At 54.7% G+C, this 25562-nt stretch overlaps 2 protein-coding genes across 4 annotated transcripts in view; one reads left to right on the top strand and one right to left on the bottom strand.

Moving 5' to 3' along the window:
* Window positions 1–2877: 2877 nt before the first annotated feature.
* On the top strand, window positions 2878–9725 carry PEX11G (peroxisomal biogenesis factor 11 gamma). The gene is made up of 5 exons (XM_083484201.1): window positions 2878–2992; window positions 5386–5577; window positions 8284–8462; window positions 8626–8676; window positions 9298–9725. The coding sequence occupies exons 1-5, from the start codon at window positions 2918–2920 to the stop codon at window positions 9503–9505; spliced, it is 705 nt and encodes a 234-aa protein (XP_083340327.1). The 5' UTR covers window positions 2878–2917; the 3' UTR covers window positions 9506–9725.
* A 358-nt stretch (window positions 9726–10083) lies between these two features.
* The window catches only part of ARHGEF18 (Rho/Rac guanine nucleotide exchange factor 18), a 51319-nt gene continuing 35840 nt past the window's right edge, over window positions 10084–25562 (bottom strand). For 2 of the 3 annotated variants that reach the window (XM_083483603.1, XM_083483601.1), the window contains exons 16-31: window positions 24241–24491; window positions 23371–23496; window positions 22686–22803; window positions 21981–22229; window positions 21257–21333; window positions 19847–20025; window positions 19259–19350; window positions 18844–19032; window positions 18555–18701; window positions 16977–17092; window positions 16772–16825; window positions 15949–15996; window positions 14390–14854; window positions 13315–13648; window positions 11490–11609; window positions 10084–11407 (exon numbers count right to left, since the gene is read on the bottom strand). In XM_083483603.1, coding sequence (XP_083339729.1) covers window positions 11280–11407; window positions 11490–11609; window positions 13315–13648; window positions 14390–14854; window positions 15949–15996; window positions 16772–16825; window positions 16977–17092; window positions 18555–18701; window positions 18844–19032; window positions 19259–19350; window positions 19847–20025; window positions 21257–21333; window positions 21981–22229; window positions 22686–22803; window positions 23371–23496; window positions 24241–24491 — 2693 coding nt within the window. In that variant the 3' untranslated portion in view covers window positions 10084–11279. The remainder of the gene's footprint in view (window positions 11408–11489; window positions 11610–13314; window positions 13649–14389; window positions 14855–15948; window positions 15997–16771; window positions 16826–16976; window positions 17093–18554; window positions 18702–18843; window positions 19033–19258; window positions 19351–19846; window positions 20026–21256; window positions 21334–21980; window positions 22230–22685; window positions 22804–23370; window positions 23497–24240; window positions 24492–25562) is intronic. The other variant, XM_083483602.1, reaches the window with a different exon arrangement.

Raw genomic sequence — 25562 nt, 5'->3', positions numbered from 1 at the left:
GGTGCCAGGGGGTCCTGGGCTGCCCAGATGACAAGACCCCCCCTCCACCTCGCTGATACGGGACAAAGGAAAGCAGAGATTCCTGCGCTTCAGGGGGTTGGGCTAGATGACCGCTGGGGTCCCAAATCGACTCTTTTCCGATGCATGTGTTGTGAGAAACAGGCGTCCAAGGTGCCACCCAGCTCTGCTCCCCTGGCACACGAGAAAACCTCCATGCCAGCAATAAGGGCCAAAATTCGTTCCACGGAGAGGCAGCGGCGGCCTAGTGGTTAGAGCGTCAGAGCAGGACTCGAATTCAAATCCCTCCTCAGCTGGGAACGAATGAATGAATGAACCTTTATTCATCGGCCAACAGCAATACAATATGCGAAGAAATAAAAAGTCAATTAGATAAAGTACATTTCAGGGAAACACCTGCCCTGGCCAGAGACTGGAGCCTTCTGCAAGCCCAGCAGCTGTCCTTCCCTGGGAACTGAGCCAATGGCCTATTTTTTGCGCTGCCCAAGGAGATGGGTGTTATGGGCGCACGCCAAGCCGCCCCGGCCCGGATCCTCGCACCTCCCGAGTGTTTTACGAGCCCGTGCGGCTGCGGCACGGGGAGGGAAACCCATTGCCAGGAGGGCATCCCTTCTGGGCACACGGCAGCCGTGGCATGCGTGGCAAACAAGGTTTGTGGTGGCAACAGCGAGGCACGGGGCCGGATCCGCTGTGGGGCTGGGCCAGGCTAGGTGGGACCAGTGATGGATTTACGTCTAAGCTCAACAGGCTATAGCTCTGGGCCCCACACTCTTGGGCCCCCCCCCCAAAAACAACTGAATGTACATTTCCAAAATATTATCTATCATCTGTCTGTCTGTCTATACCTATCTATCTATCTATCTATCTATCTATCTATCTATCTATCTCTATCATCTCTCTCTCTCTCTCTCTCTCTCTATATATATATATCTATCACCTCTCTATCTCTCTCTCTATCTATCTATATCTCTATCTATCATCTCTCTCTCTCTCTCTCTCTATCATCTATCTATCTATCTATCTATCTATCTATCTATCTATCTATCTATCTATCTAAATATCTATCTATATCTATCTATATCTATCTCTATCTATCTATCTATCTATCTATCTATCTATCTATCTATCTATCTCTATCATCTCTCTCTCTCTCTCTCTCTCTATATATATATATATCTATCACCTCTCTATCTCTCTCTCTATCTATCTATATCTCTATCTATCATCTCTCTCTCTCTCTCTCTCTATCATCTATCTATCTATCTATCTATCTATCTATCTATCTATCTATCTATCTATCTAAATATCTATCTATATCTATCTATATCTATCTCTATCTATCTATCTATCTATCTATCTATCTATCTATCATCTATCTATCATCTATCTATCTATCTATCTATCTATCTATCTATCAAAAAGGGGAAATGCTTCAGGGAGATGATATATAATGAGTCGAAAAAAATGTTAAATTACACTTTTATTAAAAAAACCGGAAGCATTTCTTCTAGGTATTGTTGGAAATGATATAAACAGGAAAGATAAGGTAAGTTGTTTTTATATGCAGTAACAGCAGCAAGAATATTATTGGCCCAAAAATGTAAGCAAGAAGAACTACCAACATTAGAAGAATGGAGGATGAAATGGATGGACTACGCAGAATTAGACAAGCTAACGGGAAGGATCCGAGACCGGCGGGACCAGAGGTTTACCAAAGACTGGACCAAATTTACTGAGTATCTGAAAAGTATTTGTGATGATCAGATTACGTTTGTAGGACGACAAGAAGTTCTGTGAGGAGTAATTTAAGAAAGATTGTAAAAACGGAAAGGGAGAAACAATTTGTTAGAAAAGGTAAAGGCAAGATGAAGTTAAGAATTGCAGGAGAAATAATCAAGACGGAAGGCTATCAGAGATGCTGAAGGAAGTCCAAACAAGGACATATGTGTGGTATGTCTTAAAAAATTTTGTATGCTAAAAATTAATAAAAAAATATTCTATATATAAAAAAGAAAGCCTCATTATCGGCTCATTCTGCGATCTCTCCAATTCCTCTGGCTGTTTTGGAGCTCCGTTCTCGGCTTCTGTGGCCTCTGTCCTCCCTGTTTGCTTTTTCTCTTTCTGTCCATGCATGGGAAAGGGTTCCTGCCAACTTTTCGTGGCGCCTGTCAAGTGAGGACAATGCCGGAAGGAGCGGACTCTGATCCCCGGAAGCTTGCGCCATTCGCCTCGCTGTGACATTGGCCAAAAGAGCAAAAGGACCGGACCTGGAAGCACAGAACTGAGAGGGAACCCCAGTGGTCATCCAGCCCAACCCCTTGCAAAGCGGTCAGCAAAACCAGTCCATTTACTGTCTTTCTTTTCCCGGATTTGAACTGCCAAATGGTGATTTCCTCGAGTCAAAATGAGACTATACCCCGTGACATTTTTTTGAAGGGAAAAAAGCACTGGATAAATGAAACTAATTGAATCGATAAATTCTTATGCCCGGCTGATATTTGCACAAAAGGCGATCAACGGCTTCACAAGACGAGGGGAGTTCTCTTGTTTCCGTTTCTGGCCAGCAGTTGCAGCAAAGAACCGCAGAATGGCAGAGTTGGAAGGGGCCCCCAGAGGTCATCCATCCCAACCCGCCGCAAGGCAGCAATCTCGGCTCCTGCACCCCGTTATATCTATTCTTCCTCCTTCCAATCAACCATTCATTCATCCTTCCTTCCTTCCTTCCTCCTCTCTCTCTTTAACGACCTTCGCCGTTTCCCTCCGCTCGCGCCCGCTTTTGGCCCCTCCGGCTGCCCGTCCACCGCCGCGCAAGGGCTCCTGGGACTTGTAGTTCCCCGCCTCCTCCAGGGCGGCGCGTGATTGGGCGGCTCCAGGGGGCGGGGAACCCGGAAGCGTTGCCATGGCGGCGGGAGCGGAGGGCCTGCTGGGCGCGCTGGTGGCGCTGCTGGAGACGCACCGGGGCAGAGACCGCGCGGTGAGCCTGTCCGTCAAGAGGGGCGGGCGGGGCCTGGAAAGCAGGCTGCCTGTCTGTCAAGAGCAGCGGGGCTGGGCTGAACCGAGGTGGGAGGGGCCTGGTATGGGCGTGGCTTAATGAGTGCTGGGCGCGGCTTGTTGTGTAGTGGGCGTGGCCTGGAAAGCAGACTGGGCTGCCTGTTGAGAGCAGCGGGCGGGGCTTAATTGGAGTGGGAGGAGTCTGGTATGGGCGTGACTTAGTGGTAGTGGGCGTGGCGTGGAAAGCAGGCTGGGCTGCCTGTTAAGAGCAGTGGGGCTGAGCTAAACGGGGTGGGAGGAGCCTGATGTGGGCGTGGCTTGGCGTGTAGTGGGCGTGGCCTGGAAAAGCGGACTGTGCTGCCTGTTGAGAGCAGTGGGGCGGGGCTTAATTGGAGTGGGAGGAGTCTGGTATGGGCGGGACTTAATGGTAGTGGGCGTGGCCTGGAAAGCAGGCTGGGCTGTCTGTTGAGAGCAGTGGGCGGGGCTTGATTGGAGTGGGAGGAGCCTGATACAGGCGGGGCTTAAGGCATAGTGGGCAGGGCTTGATAAAGGATGAGACGGTTAAGAGGCAGGGCGGGGCTTAATAGAGGTAGGGCGTGGCCTAGTGGGTAGTGGGCGTGGCCTGGAAAGCAGACTAGATTTTCAGAATCACCTAATAAGAAAAGCGACGCTCCTTCCCTTAGAAATAAATCAAACTCCTAGTCCTCATGGTTCAGATTTAACTTGTCCAGTCGGACCGCCGATCTGGCCACCTCAGTGTTGCGTGCACTGGCTGGCAGCCGTTCCCCCCTGCTTCCTAACGGAGCATAGAGAAAACTTGAAATTGTCGTAATGTCCAAAAGCGGGCAGAGGCATAAAATTAAAAAAACACCATTTCCTCGTCCGACTTTAAATTTTGACCTTGTCCCTCACCTGCTAAAAATAAATGAATGCGATCGTTGTTAATAAATAAATGCAATTGTTCCTTTCTTATCTCGCAGTGGCCTTAAAAAAAGAGAGGCAACCGACACATTTTGTTCTATTTAAAACCGAAAAAAACTGGATGGAGGAAGGGGAAACCCAAATTTCTGGCGCTCCCACGCCTTCCTGCTCCAGATTTGCGAAAGATGTTGGCTAAACATAAGTGAACCTTCCAGGAATGTGCGGGGCTATGAAGGGATCTCTGCAAGCTGCCTGGATCGGTAGATTTATTAGGACAAATTTGGGTTTCTTTTGTTTGGAATTGGGCGGGGGAAATGAGCAGCAAGAGATGAACCCATGCAAAGTTTGTGCCTTGCAGGGGGTAGGGCTGGATGACCCCCGGCTCCCTTTCGGTCTCGTAGTTCAGCGATGCCAGCATTTGAAAGGTCTGGACAGGCTCGTCCAGACGGAAAGGTTTTTCGGCAGGTGGCAGAAGCAGCAGATCAAAAGCGCCTTGCCTGGCGCCATCCATTGGCAGGGAGTTCCAACGGGCCACAGAGAAAAAGGTTGATTCCTTACAAAGTGCAGAACGGGGGTCCGGATCCAAGCCGGTTTCCGGAAGGAAAACAATAAAATACCGTATTTTTCACTGTATAAGACGCACCAGACCACAAGACGCACCTAGTTTTTGGAGGAGGAAAGCAAGAAAAAAAATATTCTGAATCCCAGAAGCCAGAACAGCAAGAGGGATCTCTGTGCAGTGAAAGCAGCAATCCCTCTTGCTGTTCTGGCTTCTGGGATAGCTGCGCAGCCTGCATTCGCTCCATAAGACGCACACACATTCCCCCTTACTTTTTAGGAGGGAAAAAGTGAGTCTTATAGAGCAAAAAATACGGTAATTGCGTCGGAGGTGATTGTGTGATAGATGGGAGGTTGATATACGAGGCAGCAGGGAAAAAAAGGTTTGGAGAAATCAGTTTAGGAAACAAAGACGTTCTGTGAATACTTGGATTTGAGTTTAAATCCGTGGCGTTTTGGAAATCTAATAAAAATTACTGTAATTTTTATTCTATTTTTTAAGGAAGCAGCTGGGTTCGTCCATCTGTCATGGGGGGGGGAGCTAAAAGTCACCCACTCCAAAAAACCCCACCCCAATGAAGGAATCACGACGACATTGTCTTGCTTACTTTTCCATAAGCGTAGTATCCAGTAACGGACAGCTGAATCCCAGATGAGTTTTGACCTTTTCCTTGGAAGTTTCGAAGCAGAGCTTTAGCCGAGATTCCTGCATTGCAGGGGGGGGTCAGACTGGATGACCCCCGGGGGACCCTTCCGACTCTAGGATTGTTTAAACACGTATCTTATACCCAATTGTGATGTTTTTTGAATAAGGAGCCCCCGGCGACAATGGAAGCAGCGTATCCGTGTTCCAAAGCGCAGAGGTAACCGCGATCTCGTCTCCCTCCCTCCTGCCAGGTCCGCACCCTCGGTTATGGCTGCCAGCTGGCAGGGGGGGCCTTGGCCGCCAGGAGCCGCCCCACGGAGTCCCCGCTCGGCCAGAGCCTCCTGGCGATATCGGCTCAGCTCAGCCACTGCCGGACCGTCCTCCGTCTCTTCGACGACCTCTCCATGCTCGCCTACAGCCGCCAGTACGGCCTGGGGCCGAAGGTGGGTGACCCTGGGGCCGTGGGGAGGCGTTGGAGGGCCTGGATTTGAGGAAGGATGCCCAGCCTGAAACCCAGGAGAGCTGCCAGCCAGTGCGGGCGACACTGAGCTAGCTGTGGTTTTCCTCCCCGGCAGCGGGTTGGGATGGATGACCTCTGGGGTCCCGACTCGGCACAAGCGCTGTGCTCGGAAGCACGGGCACCAGGAAATATCATTTTTGTGAAAAAGGAGCACAACTCAGGGGTCAAAAAACAGATTCCCACATTGCCAGGGGTTGGGCTGGATGACCCTTGGTGTCCCTCCCAGCTGTACGATTCTCCAGATGACCCGATTCTGCTGCTGCTGCAGGGCTCTCAGCGTTAAAAGGGGGTCGGAGGAATGGTTGGGGAAGTTTGTTGAACCACAAAAGCGATGCTGTCCTTCCCGTTGGAGGCAGTATACTGGGGAGAGTCGCAGCTGTGGCACAGCTGGCCTGTTTATATATATATATATTATTAATAATTTTCAATTACAACCCAGTGGTAGCCTCGTTATAACGATGCCAAATTGCAGTGCAGCTGTCAATACCAATCTGACAAATGCAGTCCCGAAGGCCGGAAACCCAGAAACAACCGCTCTGGTTTCCGAACCATTTTCGGCAGCCGAATGTGCCACGCAGCTTCCGTTTTTGAGTTTCCCTATTGTATTGAAGCTTTCGGTTTTTTGTTGTCAAACGGTCTCCCGGAACGGGTCTGACAATTTAGGTGGGGCCTGCCTGCGTGCTAGGATGATTTTCTTTATACCTGCGTTCCAAAAATCTCATTAGTTTCCATTACGTTCCAATCAAGATGATAACCCCATGTTATACGACAGCTGCAATAACTTCTATCCGTGTCAATAACTTCTATTCGAACAGCTGGCCTGTTAATAATAAAATAGATGTTTATTATTTGTACCCCTGCCCATTTGACCGGGTTTCCCCAGCCACCCGTCGCTTATCGGAGGGATATTTTCGGGCAGCAAAAACACGCCCGCCCTCTGGACCCGCAGAGATCCTGCCCACGCCGGTTCCCCCTGCTTCCTAGAAGGAGCAAAGTGACTTTCCCCATGTGATTTCAGAGCAAACACTCCTCCTTTTTCAGTTGCGCAAACACAGGAGGAGCACGGGACTGAAGTATGCGTCACACAAACAAGGTGTTTGCAGCTGCAGAAGGCGTGGGGTGCCCGGCGCCCTTTGACCGCCCGTGGCGCGAGGGGGGTGGCTGGAGGCGAACCTTCGCCCCCACCCAGGAAGAGCGGCAAGGGGTGGCCGGCACCCAAGGGCGAGGAACCCCATCTAGGCGATGCCACCAAAGGGAACTGCAGCAATTCCTGGGAGTGGCGAAGACGCACAGGGGCAGCTGGGCGCTCTGCCCGCGCTCAGAGGCACCCAATGCCTCTGAACTGCTGGGAGTTGCAAGAGGGGACAGGTTGAATCCTGACAAGACAGAAGGGCTGGGGGGCAGGGGATTCCCTGGTCCTGAACTGTGCCCCTGAAGGACCAGGTGCGCAGCCCGGGGGTCATTTTGGACTCCCAGCTGTCCATGGAGGGGCAGGTCAGTTCTGTGTCCAGGGCAGCTCCATCTGGTACGCAGGATGAGACCCTCCCTGCCTGCGGACTGTCTGGCCAGAGTGGTGCATGCTCTGGTTATCTCCTGGCTTGGACTCGAAGCTGCCAGCCTGTGACAGCGGCCCCGATCCTTTGTCAGGCTGGCTGAACCGGGCGAGGGGAGCCAAGGGGTCTCAAACCCAAAGGGAATTAGGGGCTTCCCCTGCAGGCGAAGGGATGCGGGTGGCACTGTGGGTTAAACCACAGAGCCTAGGGCTTGTCAATCAGAAGGTCGGTGGTTCGAATCCCCGCAATGACGGGGTGAGCTCCCGTTGCTCGGTCCCTGCTCCTGCCAACCTAGCAATTCAAAAGCACGTCAAAGTGCAAGTAGATAAATAGGTACCGCTCTGGTGGGAAGGTAAACGGCATTTCCATGTGCTGCTCTGGTTCACCAGAAGCAGCTTAGTCCTGCTGGCCACATGACCCAGAAGCTGTACGCCGGCTCCCTCAGCCAATAAAGCAAGATGAGCACCGCAACCCCAGAGTCGGCCACGACTGGACCTAATGGTCAGGGGTCCCTTTACCTTTACCTTACCTGCAGGCGAAGACGGGGTCTGAAGCGGACCAAGAGGCCAATGGTCAAGAAGGCTGGTTTTGCCCAGGCCAGCGAGGGAAGTGGGGGGCCAGTGGGGCTCGTCCACCTGGGAAGGGACGCCATCGGGGAGAAGGGAAGCCTGGTGGAATACTTCAGGAAAAGAATAGGCTCAGGGGGGGAACCCTACACAAATCCAGAGCGGAGTCCCTAAGGCAGTTGGGTGGCACCTTCGTGCAACCCTTGCAGCCAAGAAAAGAAAAATAGAGTTGGGACCCCCGCGGTCATCTAGCCCAACCCCCTACGATGCAGGAATCTCTGGCCCCCCATCAGCAAGGGGGTCTTGTCGTCTGGGCAGCCCAGGACCCCCAGACCAGGCTTGGGCCTCACAGAGGTCAATTCCATTGTTTCCCTGAGGCAGGCAGGTGCCCACAATGGGGACTAGCGCCTTGTGTTGTGGTATCCCCAGGGAAGACATCCAAAGTCTGCTGCCGGCCCGTGCGGGCAGCGCTGGCCCCTGTCTTCCTCCCAACCTCTCCCCCTTTCCCAGGAGGAAGACCCCGCCGTCCGCTGGCTCTCGGTGGCCAGCAACGTGGCGGACCAGTTCTACTACCCCTGCGAACACCTGGCCTGGGCAGCGGACGCCAAGGTCATCCGGGGCGACTCGGGGAAGTGGTGGGTGCTCAGCACCTTGCTGTGGGCGACCTCCCTGCTGCTGGGAATCGCACGGTAAGGAACGCCAGGGGGGGGCAGAGAAGGGACCCCGGGCGCCACAGCTCCTTGCCTCCAGCTGGCTGGTGGAGCCTTGCAAGTTGTGGGTTCGAGGGGGTTGGGCTGGATGACCCTTGGGTCCCTTCTGCAAAAGGCTCATTTTTGACCCTCCCATTTCCAGATCCCTGAGGATTTTGTGCCAGCTGAGAAGGCGGTGGCTGAAGGAGGCCAGGTAGGAGCTGTTTCTCACGGCAAATATTTCGGAACCAGCCCCCTACTCCTGCGGCAGGCAAGAGGCCCCCCTCCCTCCGTCCTGGTTATGGGATAGGTAAAGGTAAAGGGACCCCTGACCATTAGGTCCAGTCGTGGCCGACTCTGGGGTTGTGGCACTCATCTCGCTTTACTGGCCGAGGGAGCCGGCATACAGCTTCCGGGTCATGTGGCCAGCAGGACTGAGCCGCTTCTGGCGAGCCAGAGCAGCGCACGGAAACACCGTTTACCTTCCCGCCAGAGCGGTACCTATTTATCTACTTGCACTGGCGTGCTCTTGAACTGCTAGGTGGGCAGGAGCAGGGACTGAACAACGGGAGCTCACCCCGTCATTGCGGGGATTTGAACCGCCAACCTTCTGATCAGGAAGCCCTAGGCTCTGTGGTTTAACCCACAGCACCACCTGCGTTCTGGTTATGGGATACCCCCCAAAAAAACCCCACGCGCTGTCTTCTGCTCAGTCCAGGCTAACCTGAAGCCCCTTAAGTCCAGCTCCACACTTCCATGCTTTGGAGGGGCTGGTCTGGATGGGCTTTGGGGGTCCCTTTCCAACTGACCCCCCCTTCCCCCCGTCTCCCCGCAGCAAGGATTCCCTTCGGAGGGCGAGGGCGCGAGCCCGGGCCGAAGCCCTGACCATCGCCGGCAACCTGGCGGACCTCTGCAACGCCGTCCACTGGCTGCCCCCGGGGGTGCTGTGGGCCGGGAGGTTCCCCCCGTGGCTTGTGGGGCTGCTGGGGACAACGTCGTCCCTCATCGGAGTCTACCAGACATACGCGGGGGGAGCCGCGTGAGAGGAAGCAGCGTGAGACCGGACAGCCCCCTTGAAATTCCTGCCAGTGCCACGAAACGGGGAGCTTTCTGCCCTCGGAAACCCAGAGCCTGCCCCCCCATGGCCATGGGGCAAGAAGAGCCCCTCGCAGGCAGAAATCGAAAGCCCGTCCAATGCACACCATGTAAACCGGTCGCGGGCAAGCTAATAAAATGCAGAGAGGAAGTATCCTGCAAACTGGGGTCAGCAGGGAGCCTCCTTTATTGCTTGCGACCCCCGTGAATGCCTCCCCCCTTGACCCACAGGTCCTGCACGGGTTGGGGGGCTGGCTTTGCAAGCCAGGCACGGGCTCTGACTCCGGACGCAGCAAAGAGGTCCTTTGGTCATGATTCTGTCCCCCAAAAAGACCCCCCCCCGCACCCTTAAGATCTCTTGTTCCTGCACTCTTAATCCCTAGAACCGGGACATGATTAGGGGTTTGGGGGTCCCCCCTTCAGCCAGTGGGGAGTTCCAGAGGGTCTGCAGCCTCTTCCCGGGGGGGGGGGCGGATTCCTTGGTTGCGATTCCTTCCTGCTCAAGTCGCAGCAACCAGGCAAAAGGCAATATATATCTATATTTATTCATTTATTTATGCACGGGCCACCTCTCGCACTCAAGGGGGTCTCAAGGGGGCGTACACATAGTAAACAAATAAATATTCAAAACACAGAGCAATTTTTTCCCCTGGGGGGGCAGCGGCGTCAGAGGGAAATGTTTGCCTTTAGGGGACCTTTCTCCCCCTGAACCCCAGGTGGCGAGTCGCCTGTCCTCGGCCGCATGTGGACTGTGCCTGCCCCCCACCCCCGTGAAAGGCAGAGGGGGGCCCTTTAAATTGCCACTGGTCCCGTCCCCGAAGGGAGCTCCCCCGAGGGAGAAATCTAATAGGCAAGCAGAGCATGGACACGGTGCAGAAAGAGGGCTTCCCTTTCAAGAAACGGGGAGAAAATGCGCAGTTATGACAAGAAACGGCCCCGCCGTGATGGAAGGGCAGTCAGGAGCCTCTTGCGACGGGGGGCTCGCCCTTCCGATGCCCCCCGAGGACCGAGCGCAGAAGCCGCAACTTTTGGGAGAGCGCAGCTATCTGGGGAGGAGCAAAGAGCCCATCTTGCATCGCTGCGAGGCTGCAGTCCCCCCCCCAAAAAAATGTTAAGATAAGCGACCTTTCAGGAGGTGAGCGTTTGCGGGAAGCAGGGGCAGAGAGTGGCAGGGTCCGTCCCGCAAAGATCCCTCGGTGGCGGAGAGGTTCGAAGCTGGAGCAAATTAAAAAATCTATTGGGGGGGAGGGATTCCTGCAAAGGAAGCGGATGAGCGTTTGGCGGCGAGGGGACCGTTGGGTTGGACGCAGAACACGCCGGCCTGCGAGAAGCCAGATTTGGGGGGGGGGAACACAAGAGTCGTTTGCCACAAAGCCAGGCGCCCCTGCGAGGCTCCCGGCGGATTAAGGAAGGCTCCCCTTTGCCCAAGAACAAGGGGCATCGCCGCAAAGTTTCTCTGTGCCCGCCGAGGCCTGTCTTCAGAGGAAGCGGGGTCCACTACTTTGAGCTGGCACCTCTGTTGGCAAACTCGGCTCTCTCTTGCCCCACCTGGGAAGGTGCTTAAAAAACGACAGCAGTGCCCCAGAGAGAGAGCAAGGCGGGTGAAATTGGGGCATCCGTGTGCAGCCGAACGACTGTCCGGAGAAAGACGCCTTCTCCCCCCCAAACACTGCTGTTTCCTGGCCTCTGTCCTGGCAAGTGAGGCTGGGCAGCTGGCGTGCGTCAGAAGAAAATGACGTCTTCCTTGGCCAGATCGTCCGGAGTTGGCGGGAGGGCGTGGACGCTGTTGGGCTTGAAGAGGTTGGCGGCAGGGGGCAGGGGGTCCGGGTGGGCGCCCTCAGCAGGCGGCTCTGCGGGGAGAAGAGGGAGAGTGGGCCACGGGCGCATGGTGAGCTGGGTGGGGCCCCCTCTCTCGCCCGCTGCCCGACTTACCTGGCAGGAAGGCCACGTTCTGGCTGTGTGGAAAGAGGGGGCTCATGGAGTTGCGGCTGCGAGAGGGAGGCTCCTCTTTGCCCGCCGACCGGGGAAGGAGCTGCCTCAGGTCGACCGACGCTGGAAGGAGAAATAATGACGATAATAATAATAATAATTTATTATTTATACCCCGCCCATCTGGCTGAGTTTCCCCAGCCACTCTGGGCGGCTCCCAATCAAGTATTAAAAACAATACAGCGTTAAATGTTAAAAGCTTCCCTAAACAGGGCTGCCTTCAGATGTCTTTTGAAGATAGGATAGCTGCTTATTTCCTTCACATCTGAAGGGAGGGTGTTCCACAGGGTGGGCGCCACCACCGAGAAGGCCCTCTGCCTGGTTCCCTGTAACCTCACTTCTCGCAGGGAGGGAACCGCCAGAAGTCCCTCGGAGCTGGACCTTAGTGTCTGGGCTGAACGATGGGGGTGGAGACGCTCCTTCAGGGATACTGGGCCATTTAGGGCTTTCAAGGTCAGCACCAACCCTTTGAATTGTGCTCGGAAACGTCCTGGGAGACAATGTAGGTCTTTCAGGACTGGTGTTATGTGGTCTCCACTCCCAGTCCCCAGTCTGGCTGCCACATTCTGGCTTAGTTGCAGTTTCTGGGTCACCTTCAAAGGTAGCCCCACGTAGAACTCATTGCAGTAGTCCAAGCGGGAGATAACCAGAGCATGCACCACTCTGGCCAGACAATCCGCGGGCAGGGAGGGTCTCATCCTGCATATCAGGTGGAGCTGATAAACAGCTGCCCTGGACACAGAATAAACCTGCGCCTCCATGGACAGCTGTGCGTCCAAAATGACTCACAGAAAGGAGACCCTCAGAGAAAATTATGGCGGGTCCTTGGAGCTTCCTTGGGTTCCTGGATTGCAGGGGGCCGGGGCAAGAGAGGGACTCCGTTAACAGAAGCCAGGGGACACGCCTGCATTCTGGGACTGCAGAACGTCGGCAGGTTTTGTGGGGTTCCAATTAGGTTCTATAAAAAGGGTGTCTCTATGAGACCCATGCAGCAAAAAGCCATACAGTGAGACCTTGGTTCTCAAATGCTGAAAACCTGGAAGCAAGTGTTCCAGTTTGCGAACTTTTTTTGGAAGCCGAACCTGCTCCGTTTTGAGTGTTACGCTGAGGTCTGTCTGTTTCTGCTCTTTATTTTGTATTTGCGGCTCTTTTTGTTTTGTTTTTGTGATTGTGTGAACGTAGTTCAGCTACTGACTGCTTGATTGTGTGACTGCAGTACAGCGGTACCTCTGGCTAAGAACTCAATTCGTTCCGGAGGTCCGTTCTTAACCTGAAACTGTTCTTAACCTGAAGCACCACTTTAGCTAATGGGGCCTCCCGCTGCCACCGCCACGCGATTTCTGTTCTCACCCTGAAGCAAAGTTCTTAACCTGAGGTACTATTTCTGGGTTAGCGGAGTCTGTGACCTGAAGCGTCTGTAACCTGAGGTACCACTGTACATTGTTTATTGCTTTCATTTTATGGATCAGTAGTCTCATTAGATAGTAAAATTGATGTTAAATTCTTGTTTCAGGGGTTGATTTTAAAAGTCTGGAACAGATTAATCCAATTTGCATGACTTCCTATGGGAAAGCAGCGTGCCTTGGTTTTGGAACGCTTTGCTTTTGGAACCGGTTAAGTTTGAGAACCAAGGCACCACTGTTTTAGAACCCTCCTTTTGCATCTTCATTCACCCGGTGTGCTTACCATGATGCCTGTTTATCCTGGGGCGGAAACCTCCGCCCCCAGCGGCCCCCGCGCCCCCTCCTGCGGCCCCCGCGCCACTCACCCGAGCTCTCCGTCCGGTGGGAGGCCTTGGCGGATCCCTTGCCCGCCTTCTCCTTGCTGCCCTTGGTGAAGGTGGCCAGCTTGGTGGGGATCTGCTGCTGGACGGCTGCCGGCTTCTGGATCTGGTTGGTGGCGCTCAGTAGGTGCAGGGGCACCTCGGTCTTGAGGGGCAGCACCGGGCGGACCCCCTCCAGGGCGGGCGAGGCGGCGCTGTCTCGGCGGGCCAGCTCCCCCCGCTCCAGGTAGTCCGTTGCGGAGACGGCGCTCCCTCGCCCGCCCGGCTTGCTGCCCTCCAGGCCTTCTCCGTTGAAGCTGGCCGAGTGGCTCAAGGGGCCCTGCGGAAACAAGAAAAGGATGAGGCTGGGTCCTCCCATACGGCGGTACCTCGGGTTAAGGACTTAATTCGTCCCGGAGCTCCGTACTTAAGCTGAAACTGTTCTTAACCTAATTCCCCACTTTAGCTCATGGGGCCTCCTGCTGCTGCACGATTTCTGTTCTCATCCTGAAGCAAAGTTCTTAAACCAAGGTACTATTTCTGGGTTAACGGAGTCTGTAACCTGAAGCGTCTGTAACCCAAGGTAAAAGGTAAAGGGACCCCTGACCATTAGGTCCAGTCGTGGCCGACTCTGGGGTTGCGGCGCTCATCTCGCTTTATTGGCCGAGGGAGCCAGCGTACAGCTTCCAGGTCATGTGGCCAGCAGGACTGAGCCACTTCCGGCGAACCAGAGCAGCGCACGGAAACGCCGTTTACCTTCCCGCCAGAGTGGTACCTATTTATCTCCTTGCACTTTGATGTGCTTTTGAATTGCTAGGTGGGCAGGAGCAGGGACCGAGCAACGGGAGCTCACCCCGTCATTGCAGGGATTCGAACCGCCGACCTTCTGATCAGCAAGTCCTAGGCTCTGTGGTTTAACCCACAGCGCCACCCGTGTCCCACTAACCCGAGGTACCACTGTATTATTATTCATGCCCCCCTGCCCAATTCCTCCGCATCCATCCGGTTTGCTGTGCTTTGTGCCCCTGCCGTGGTCGGCAACAGTCTCGCCCGCCCGCCCGCCCAGGAGCGCGGCACTCACCTGCCCTGCCTCCGGAGGCGAGAAGGCGCTGGCGCTTTGCTTCTTCAGCCTCCGCTGCTGCTCCAGCCGCTCCCTCTCCCTCTCGACGGCCCGCTGGGCCTCGCGCAGGCGCTCCAGGTCGTGCTGGTAGGCCTCTCGCTGGCGCTCCAGCTCTTGGCGCTCCTGGCCCAGCCGCTCCTTCAGCTGGCGGGCCTCCTCCTCCCGCAGGCGCAGCCGGGCCTCCGCCGCCTCCGCCTCCCTCCTCTGCCGCTCCCGCTCCCGCTCCCAGCGCCGCTGCTCCGCCTTCAGCTGGCCCTGCAGCTTCTGGACGTGGGCCAGCTCCTCCCGCTGCTTCTCAAAGTTGCGCTGGCGCTCCTGCTCCAGAAGAAGGTTGCCCCGCGTTGACTGCAGGCGGAACTGGCGCTCCCGGTCCAGAAGGGCGCTCCGCTGGACCTCCAGGTAGCTGTCTTGCTGGGCCAGGACGGCCTGCCGGGGGGAGAAAGGGGTGAGCGAGGAAGGAAGAAAGGAAGAAAGAGGAACTCGCCAAAGCAGAGCACAAGAGACGGAGAGGAAAGCCAGGGCTTCGATGTCAGGGACTGGCTGGATGATGATGATAAGAAGAAGAAGAAGCAGCAGCAGCAGCTGGGGAAAGCCAGCCAGATGGGCAGAGTATAAATAATAATATTATAATTATTATTTCAGCTGTTTTGCTGGGCCATGACGGCCTGCCGGGGGGAGAAAGGGGTGAGTAAGTGAGTGAGAAAGAAAGAAAGAAATTTTCTGGCAAAGTGTGCTTAAGGAGATACAGTGGTACCTCGGTTTTTTAGCTTCTCGGAAGCCAAACATTTCGGCTTTCGAATCATGAAAACCCAGAAGTAATTGCTTCCATTTTCAAACGTGCCTCAGAAGTCAAACGGCTTCCGCTGAGGGTTTTTTCCTTCAATTTCCTCAATGGTTATCAGACGGCACTTTGCAACTCAGTTTTCAAATGTTTTGGAAGCGGAATGGTCTCTCGGAATGGATTACGTTCGAAAACTGAGGTCTGACTGTGACAGAAATCACTGGGTCAAAGCGGACCGAGGCAGCGTTATTATCGATTGACGATGGGGCGGAAGGTTCGCAGGCTAGGAAGGACTGGCTCACAAATTGATTGACAGCGGCACGAATTATGTTAGCTAGGAAGGGGCAAGCAGAATAGAAAATGGGAGAATGGTATAAAGAGGTGTGGAATATAGCTATTAATGATAAATTAACGTGTGCCGTTAAGGCAAGACGGGGAGTATGCAAGAGAAATGATTTCAAGCAGATAAGGATGGAGTTTGTAGAATTTGTGCTGTTAAAACGGAAAGGGGTCAAACCATCGCAAGAGGTGTTGAACCGAGTAGAACAGAGAGGGTCCCATGAAGACAGAGGGAGGGGTCTGAGGCACAGAAAACAGTCAAGGGGGGGAGGAAGGGGTATCCTTCTCCGTGGGCTTCTAGCTGCGGGGCCTTGTTTCTCTCTGCTAAGTGCGCTCCCTGTGACCCCGTCTGCTGCTCTAAATCTGGGGGGTGCAGAGGGAGAAATGGGGGTCGCCTTACCTGGAGGCTCAGAAGCAACTGGGAGAGAGTCTGTATCCTTTGGACAAGCTGAGGGAAGAAACAAAAGGCTGTCAGGCAGTGCTAGGCAATCCCTGAATTTTAACACCGCAATATATCACCAGCTAAAGATTGCAATACACAGCGGAACAAACAAATTGGCTCCTGAATGCCGTAAACCCAGAAGTGGGCGTTCCGGTTTGCGAACGTTTTTTGGAAGCCGAACGTCCGACGCGGCTGTCAGCTATTGTTTCCAGGGCGCCCGCGCCCATCAGGAACTGCGCCTTGGTTTCCAAACCGTTTCAGGAGTCAAACGGATTCCCGGAACAGATTAAGTTTGAGAACCAAGGCACCGCTGTCCTGATAGATCACGGTGTCTGAATCAAGGATGGAGCTATGGGGAGGCACGGTTTTTCCTGTGTTGAGATTTTTGCCGGCCACTGCTCTCGCAATTCGCTGCCCCCTGCAAAGCGGAGCCAGCAGAGTTAACAGGGGCTGCAGGAATCAAGAGAAAACATGGTTGGCTTCCCGGTTTCCCCCGCATTGTGATTTTTGCACAGCACACAAACACCGCAATACACGATATATTGCCAGGTCAGAAATTACGAAACTGGTACCACGATATGGACTTCAAACTGGTTTGGGGAGATCTATCTTTCAAGGGGAAAATCTCCTTGCTGGTTCAGGCCCACCGGAGCTCCCCTCTCCCGTTTGAATACCTGCCTGCCCTTCGCCCAGACCCCAAACTGCTTTGCACATGCCCTTGCGCTAGGAAGCGGCTAGGAAGCCCCAAGGGCAGCGCCCAGGATCCTGCCCGCATGCTTACCTCCGACTCTGTTTCCAGGGAGCCGCTGGGACGTTCCTGCTTTACACTGTCACCCTGCAGAAAGGCAGAAAGAGAGGGGGGCATTTTAATTTTTTGAAAAACCCCAGATTGTTTTAGACTTCGTTCCCAAACAGCGACCTCTTCCGGCCTCTGGTCCTCCCTACTTCTGACTTGCCAAGGGTGCCTGCCCCCCCCACCCCCTTACCAATCGCAGCCCTTCCTCTCCTCCGGCTGAAGGGGGGTCCTCCGGGTTGGCAGGGGGGGCTCGGCGGTCCCGTAGGCGCTGCTCCCCGCCGTAGACCTTCCTCTTGAAACTGCCCACTGGGGAAGAGAAGGCAGGTTGTGGGGTGAGAGTGGGCGCCCTGCTTCCAATGGTGAGGCGAGGGTGCTGTCAAATTAGCAGCACTGTTCAGAAACAGGTGGTTACTCTTCGTTGGCAAAAACACAATCTGCCCAGGAGCGCCAGTCCTGATCTCATCTCTGGCAGCTCTCAAAATCAGTGGCCGAATCTGGAAATCCTTGCCTGCCCTCAGCTGCCTAAGTCCCCTTTCCTCTCTCCAGGGTTTCCCCCAAGCAATCGGAGACTACGCCTTCGGGCATCCAACCTCTCCTCCGCCCCTTGCATGCCTCTCTTGGTTCTGGGAGACCAGCAGAGAGGGAGCTTGTGGCAGGAGGGGGAGACCCCTGTGACTTCATCTCTGCCTCTTGGCTTCCCTCCTCTCCTGCTTCCGCTTCTGCCGCCGATTCTGGACTGCTCTCTGCCACAGAATCTCCCCGCTCACCAAACCCTGTTCCCTCTTCAGCTTCCCCAACTCCTCTGCCCAGTCTTCTCCCTCTGACCACTCATCGTCGCCCCGTTCCCCAGGCTCCGAGCCTTCTTCCCCTGGGGGTTCCTCAGGGGGTGCCCCCCACCATTCCTCTGCCTGTCCATGATAGCCGCCTAAATCCCCTCCTCTTTTGCTTTTTCCAAGCAATCCACGACTGTGCCTATGTGCAGACAATCTCTTCTCCACCCTTTAAATGCCTCTCCTAGTTGTGGGAGCCAGTCGTGATGTGTGGAAGTGAGAGCTGGACCATAAAAAAGGCTGATGGCCGAAGAATGGATGCTTTTGAATTCTGGTGCTGGAGGAGACTCTTGAGAGTCCCATGGACTGCAAGAAGATCAAACCTCTTCATTCTGAAGGAAATCAGTCCTGAGTGCTCACTGGAAGGACAGATCCTGAAGCTGAGGCTCCAATACTCATGAGAAGAGAAGACTCCCTGGAAAAGACCCTGATGTTGGGAAAGATGGAGGGCGCAAGGAGAAGGGGACGACGGAGGACGAGATGGTGGGACAGTGTTCTCGAAGCTACCAGCATGAGTTTGACCAAACTGCGGGAGGCAGTGGAAGACAGGAGGGCCTGGCGTGCTCTGGTCCAGGGGGTCACCAAGAGGCGGACACGACTAAACAACAAAGTTCAGGGAGACGAGGGGAGAAGGGAGCTTGTCTTCATCTCTGCCTCTTGGCCCTCATCCACTCCTGCTTCCGTTTCTATTCTCGACTTCTCTCTGCCACAGAATCTCCCTGCTCACGAAGCCCTGTTGCCTCTTTGGCTTCCAACACCTCCTCCTTCCAGGCTTCTCCCTCCCACCCCCACTTCCTGGGCTCTGGGCCTCCCTTCTCTGGGGGTTCCCCTGGGGGTTCCCTAGCTGGTTCCTCCCACCATCCCTCTGCCTCCAACTAGTCCATGACAATTAAGCCTTTCTCTCTCTCCCCCCCCCCCATTTTAAGGGGGCCACTTACTTTTGGCCAGAGCGGCCGTGGCGCTGTCGTACCCCCCAAAGGTCTCTGCACGCCTCAGCAGGCTCGCCCCGCCGGTGGTGTCCTCGGAGCGGGCGGGGGCCGCGGACCCCCCTAGCTGGGTGAAGATCAGGCTCTGAAGGCCTTCCACTGCAAACGCAAGAATTGGTTTCGGCGGGGAGGAGGAGGAGGAGGCCAGCGCCCAGCCGAGCCCTTGCCCACCGGGCGCTCCCCAGGCGCCTGGGAGTCGCAGTCCCGAGCACCCGGGGCGTCTCGCGAGCGCGGCACCCACCTTCCGCCACTGCCTTCTTGAGGATGGCCTCCCCCTGGAGGCTCTCCGGGGAGTCCGCCCTGCCGATGAGCCGGGGCCGGGAGCCGGGTGCCGGGTCCTCGAAGCCGTTCATCTCTGCCATCTCTAGGTAGATCTGTTGCTTATCGCTCAGGCTCTGCAAGATCTGCTCGTCCTTTTGACTCAGGCGGTCTAGAGGCGGGAGGAAGAGTTCAGGGCAGCGCAGCACCCAGGGGTGGGGGCAGCCAAGCCAAGAACAACAGGGAAACAGAGAGCGCAGGGCCGCCTCCCCTTCCTGGGGAGACAGATTGGCAAATTCTCCTTCCTTGCAGCCCCTGAAGAGCTCGGACGTAGGAATCAGGCCAGGCCTCCCCCCCCCCCCCCCGGCCGAAGGGTCACCTAGTCCAAGCCTTCCTACCTTGGAATTCCTTCAGCTTCGCTGCCCTCGCCTCGGCCTGCCTCCGCTCCTCTTCAGGGTCAGCAAGAAGCTCCTCCTCCTCATCGGGACAGCTGAGCAGAGAAGACAGAAGCGCCCCCAAAAAACTCTTTAGGACGGCTTTGTTTCCTAAGACCTGCATTGGCTCAATTGGCACAATTCAAAGGGTTGGTGCTGGCCTTGAAAGCCCTAAACGGCCTCAAAGGCCCAGTAGACCTGGAGGAGCGTCTGCACCCCAGACACCAGGGTCCATCTCCCAAAGGTCTTCTGGCGGTACCCTCATTGCAAAAAGTGAGGCTACAGGGAACCAGGCCTTTTTGGTGGTGGCGCCCTCCCATCAGATGTCAAGGAAATAAACAACTATCTGGCTTTTAGAAGACATCTGAGGGCAGCCCTGTTCAGGGAAGTTGTCTGATGTTTCATTCTGTTTTTAGTCCTCTGTTGGGAGTCGTGCAGAGTGGCTGGGGAAACCCATTCAGATGTGCAGGGTACAAATAGTAAGTTATTAATATCGCATTCCCAGCAGAAGTCAGGGCCAGGGAGCTCCCCGCCCCGCCCCCCCCCGCTCACCTCTCTACCGCCCGGCGGATCTGTGCCATCCAGAAATTCCTCTCCTCCTTGGAGGCGGTGTGAATCTCGTACATCTCCGGCCCCTTGAGGGAGGCGCTGATCAGAAACATGGCCTTCTCTTCGTTGGCCACTTCCCGGACGATCAGCTTCTGCAGAGAGATCACCGGCGGCTTTGCGTCCTGCGGGGCAGTAACAGCAACAACGATAATGTTATTATTTATATCCTGCCCATCTGGCAAGAGCTGCGGTCTACATCATGACACAGGGCAGCAAAAGCCTCTGGGAAAAACCCTGTAAGAATCTTTTGCAGGCAACCTCCGCAAGCCTCAAAACACCCTTTTACATACCTGCTGAAAATCCCTCTTTCTAAATTTTCAATGCCTAATGTTTTACAATTTTGTGAGTGTTGTAAGCAGCCCAGAGTGGCTGGGGAAACCCAGCCAGATGAGCGGTGTAGCAATAATAAAATAAATAATAATAATAATAATAATAACAATAATAATAATAATTACTACGAGGGAAATCCCCAAATAGGAGTTCCAACACAGAAGGAGAAAGGAAAAAAGAAAGAGGAGGAGGGGATTAAAATTGATTCCAAGCCAAAGGCCAGGTGGAACAACTCTGTCTTACAGGCTCTGCGGAAAGAAATCAGATCCCGCAGGGCCCTGGTCTCATGAGGCAGAGCGTTCCACCAGACCGGAGCCAGTGCTGAAAAGGCCCTGCCTCTGGTTGAAGCCAATCTAACTTCCTTAGGGCCCAGGACCACTAGGGTGTTGCTATTTATGGACCCTGAGGCTCTCCGTGGGGCATACAGCCCCATAGGTACGAGGGCTTTAAAGGTCAAAAGCAGCACCTTAAACCTGACCCTGTACTCCACCGGAAGCCAATGCGGCTGGAAAAGCACTGGGTGAATATGCTCCCCTGGCAGAGACCCCGTGAGGAGCCTCGCTGCACATTCTGTACCCGCTGGAGTTTCTGGGACAGCTTCAAGGGCAGCCCCGCGTAGAGCGAATTACGGTAGTCAAGCCTGGAGGTGACCGTCGCATGGATCACTGTGGCATTCTGGTGGGTTTGATTTTGTATGGCACCTGGCTATTGTCGGGGTGAGCCAGCGGCCTGGCGACCCTGGGGGATCCACGTTTGCTGTGCCATGCGTGCCATGTGCTCAGCCTTGCCAGGAAACGGCAGATAATAATAATAAATTTTATTTATACCCCGCCCTCCCCAGGCTCAGGGCGGCTAACACCAATAAAATCACAGATACTGCGCATAGTGGCGCTGCTCATCTGCCTCCTCCTTCCCTCCCCAAATCGTAAGATAATCGGGTTAACCCGAGGTTTAGCTGGCGATACATATGGGGAAGCAGGTATCGCCCGGCCCCGATGCCCAGCGGCGGGGTGGACCACGTACCACAGAGGCGAACGTGTACTTCTGGTCTTTCTCTTGCAGCAGCAACAGCACGTCAGTCAGCAGCACGGCCAGGATCTCTGCCAAAAAAGTCGACAGAAACGGGAGTGAGACCAAGACGCTTTAGCAGAGATTGGGCGAAATCTGTGGACGGTTTGAAAAATCGTCGCTCCCATACAAGTTCATTCAGCAGGGTCGACTTAAAATCAAACCGTCAAAATGTGTTTTACAGGGACACTAATTAATAATGGGGACACGGGTGGCGCTGTGGGTTAAACCACAGAGCCTAGGACTTGCCGATCAGAAGGTCAGCGGTTCAAATCCCCATGATGACGGGGTGAGCGCCAGTAAAGTGAGATGAGTGCTGCAACCCCAGAGTTAGCCACGACTGGACCTAATGGTCAGGGGTCCCTTTACCTTTACCTTAATTAATAATGAAGAATATGCGGCGTTAGAAATAATGCATGAAACCGCCAAAGGGGCCGGATGGGAGTCAAAATGCTTTGTGTGTTTTTTCGAACACTGGATTTGTGTCATGTGTTTTTAAAAATTATTTTTAAAAATCAACGGGAGCTCACCCCGTCATTGCGGGGATTCGAACTGCCGATCTTCTGATCGGCAAGTCCTAGGCTCTGTGGTTTAACCCACAGCGCCACCCGCGTCCTGCTTGCCTGCAAATCCCATCCTCTGTCCCAGCAGACTTTGAGGGGAAGCGGCAAGGACCCACCTTTGAGGCGCCCGGAGGCGGCCTTCCAGCACAGAACGCCGTCCACCAGGAGCCGCCTCCGGAGCATGTCCTCCTTGCGGAAGACCAGGCCGTTCTTGAACTTCCCCGAAGACTTCACCTCCATCTTGGTCGCCACCTCGCGCAGGCGCTGCCCCTTCTCGTTCTCGTTGACCTTGGCGTCGACGGCCGTGATGACCTCCTTGATCAGCGCCAGCGCCCGCGTCAGGTCCTCGTACTCCTGGGTGCCGGCTGCGGGGAAGAAACCGGGGGAAGATGGAGGAATCCGCTCCTGTCCCTCCAGCCGTTCTAAGGGAGGCGGGGGCTCTGTCCATTCAGGGACTGCAAGAAGCTAAGGAGAGCTTAGCTGCAGGATTAGGCCATTGGGGGCCTTTCTGGGCTGGCATCCTGTCCTCAAAGTGGGCAAACAGAGCCCTCCACCCCCAGGGAAGCCCCTGAGCAGGACCTGAATGCAGGAGATGAGATGGAGAGGGGGATCTGTGCTTGGAGACCAGGGTGGATAAAAATCAATGGTTTTAAAAAAATCAGATTTTAAAAAAATTAAATCAGATTTTTTAAAAATTTAAATCCTGAGGCTGGAAAGGGTTCTCCCCACACCTCAAAGTTTAGTCGAGAGGGGGAAAGGGATAGAGCCATCGAGCTGGGAGGGACCTCTAGAGGTCCTCTATCCCACCCCGTGAGCCGCACCTTCCGTGTTCTGAATGATGCGCTCCACCAGGACGGGGTATTTCATGATGCGCTGCGTCACCAACAGGTTGCACTCCTGGACCCCGAGCCGCCGCACGATGGAAGAGTTGCTGATTCTCTAGAGGGCAAGGGAGACGAGAGATCTGGAGGGCTTTGCCTCGTGGGAAAGGCTTTGTGGCCCTCAACCAGCCCAATTCGGACCCCCAAATCTCACTCTCCCAAGATAGACTGCCACTGAACACAGGGGCTTGGTTATATACACACACAGAGTGGAACCTGGGTCCTCGAACTTAATCCATTCGACTCCCGAAACGGTTCGAAAACCAAGTCACGGCTTCTGGTTGGCAGCAGGAGCTTCCTGCAGCCAATCAGAAGCCGTGTTGGACGTTCGGCTTCCAAAAAACGTTCACAAACTGAAACACTCACTTCTGGGAGCCAAGCCGTTTGGGAACCAAGGTACCCCTGTAATTTCCTTTTATTCTTTTATTTATAGGGTCCTTTTTTTCTTCCAAGGTTCTCCTCCTCTCCCTCCCCTTTCCCATCCTCACAACAACCCTGCAAGGAGCTTCAGGGCCCAGTGGGGATTCGAACCCAAGTCTCCCAAGGTCATGATCTGTTCCTCACTGTTATGCCCCGCTGGCTGAAGGTCCCCGTCCCCCCAGCTCTCCTTTCCTGGCCCCCTTACCTTGATCAGGTTCTGGAACTTCTTGCTCTGTTGCAGGAGCTCTTTGTAGTGGGCGACCGCCTCTCCGTGGCTGCTGCAGAAGACGCCGTACTTCTCCTTGACCAGCTCGCCCGTCTCCCCCGAGAACTGGAAACCGGGGAGGCAGGGAAAAAAAGGGGGGGGCGATTGCATCTCAGGACCGCAATACCTCTTGCCATATGAACCCACCCGGACCCTGAGATCATCTTCCGAGGCCCTCCTTCGTGTGCCTCCTCCTCGAGAGGCGCGGAGGGTGGCAACATGAGAGCGGGGCCTTCTCTGCAGTGGCTCCCCGTCTGTGGAATGCTCTCCCCAGGGAAGTTCACTATACATCTTTAAGCACCAGGCAAAAACGTTCCTTTTTAACCAGGCCTTTGAAAGTGGACGTTGAAAGGGGACGCAGGTGGCGCTGTGGGTTAAACCATAGAGCCCAGGACTTGCTGATCAGGTCGGCGGTTCGAATCCCTGCAATGACGGGGTGAGCTCCCGTTGCTCGGTCCCTGTTCCTGCCAACCTAGCAGTTTGAAAGCACGTCAAAGTGCAAGTAGATAAGTAGGTACTGCTCTGGCGGGAAGGTAAACGGCGTTTCCATGCGCTGCTCTGGTTCACCAGATGCGGCTTAGTCATGCTGGCCACATGACCCGGAAGCTGTATGCCGGCTCCCTCGGCCAGTAAAGCGAGATGAGCGCCGCAACCCCAGAGTCGGTCACGACTGGACCTAACGGTCAGGGGTCCCTTTGCCTTTGGTTGACATCCTACGCCCTTTTAAAATGTGTTTTTTATTTGGGGGTGGGCTATTGGGTTGTTGTTCTGCAAGTGGGAGTGAGGAAGAGAGGGCCCCCCCAGACCCACCTGCTGCACCAGGAGGGCCCCGATCCGCTGGACGACGTAGTTCCTCTCGCTGCCTTCCTCCAGCGCCTCCTGCCGCAGCTCCTTCAGCTGCGAGAGGAAGGCTCCGTGCAGCTCCAGCAGCTCGTCCGCGCAGGGGAAGAGGCGGAGGATGGTGGCCTGCCCAAACTGCAGCTCCTCCCGCATGGCTCGCGAGTAGACCTTCAGCATGATCTTCAGCGTCCTGACGTGGTGCATCTCGGTCTGCATCAGCTCTGGAGGGGGAAGAACATCAGCCCCGCTTGAGTCCCGGCTTTACATCCCTCCCCACTCCCCCAAAATTGTACATATTTACACCCCCACCACATGTGAACGTAATTCCCGGTTTCCTGGCACACCCTCCAACATTTCTCCGAATATCCTTTGTGTATTTGATTTAATCTGACTGGTGTTTAAGTACCATCTCCAAGCTAACTTATAAGTAATTTTCTTTTATTCTTATAGACGACAGTTTCCATGCACAATTCTGCCCTATTTCCTTTGACTATCTATCTGCCCTGTTGTCTCCTTTTCCGACACCTCTTTTAACTGATCTTCTTGATCTTCTTATTTCTACTAATATTTCATCAATTTCACCGGTTTCCCCCTTTTATAACTATATTAGGGTATAGGGACCCCTGACCATTAGGTCCAGTCGTGACCAACTCTGGGGTTGCGGCGCTCATCTCGCTTTATTGGCCGAGGGAACCAGCGTACAGTTTCCGGGTCATGTGGCCAGCAGGACTAAGCCGCTTCTGGCGAACCAGAGCAGCGCACGGAAACGCCATTTACCTTCCTGCCGGAGCGGTACCTATTTATCTACTTGCACTCTGATGTGCTTTCGAACTGCTAGGTTGGCAGGAGCAGGGACTGAACAACAGGAGCTCACCCCATTGCAGGGATTCGAACCGCCGACCTTCTGATTGGCAAGTCCTAGGCTCTGTGGTTTAGGCCACAGCGCCACATGCGTCCCTATAGTAATTTTATAGTTATTTTCTTTTTTAACTGTATTAGGCGGCTCCATTTGTGTGAATGGGGACCTGCCCTCCCAGCTAGTGTGGGGGTCCTGCCTGCTAGCTATCCCCCCATGTCTCTGTTGTTCCCCTTGCAGAATAATAATAATAATATATTATTTGTACCCCGCCCATCTGGCTGGGTTTTCCAGCCACTCTGGGCAGCTTCCAACAAAGGCCAAAAATACACTAAAATGTCACACATTAAAAACTTCGCTGAACAGGGCTGCCGTACAGGCAGGCAGAGGGCAGAGACAAAGCTGGGACTCCTCTCTGCCTCTGGCGCCACCTGCT

Source organism: Podarcis liolepis, assembly GCF_965112155.1.
Source record: "Podarcis liolepis genome assembly, chromosome: 18".
Classification (NCBI taxonomy): Eukaryota; Metazoa; Chordata; class Lepidosauria; order Squamata; family Lacertidae; genus Podarcis; species Podarcis liolepis.
This window is presented reverse-complemented; position numbering and strand designations above follow the sequence as displayed.

Excerpts from the sequence above, each read along its gene's own strand:
- PEX11G (XM_083484201.1), top strand. The coding sequence starts at position 2,918 with ATGGCGGCGGGAGCGGAGGGCCTGCTGGGCGCGCTGGTGGCGCTGCTG. Across the intron at positions 5,578-8,283 it reads AGTACGGCCTGGGGCCGAAG|GAGGAAGACCCCGCCGTCCG; the intron begins GTGGGTGACCCT and ends CCCCTTTCCCAG. Across the intron at positions 8,677-9,297 it reads CGGTGGCTGAAGGAGGCCAG|CAAGGATTCCCTTCGGAGGG; the intron begins GTAGGAGCTGTT and ends GTCTCCCCGCAG.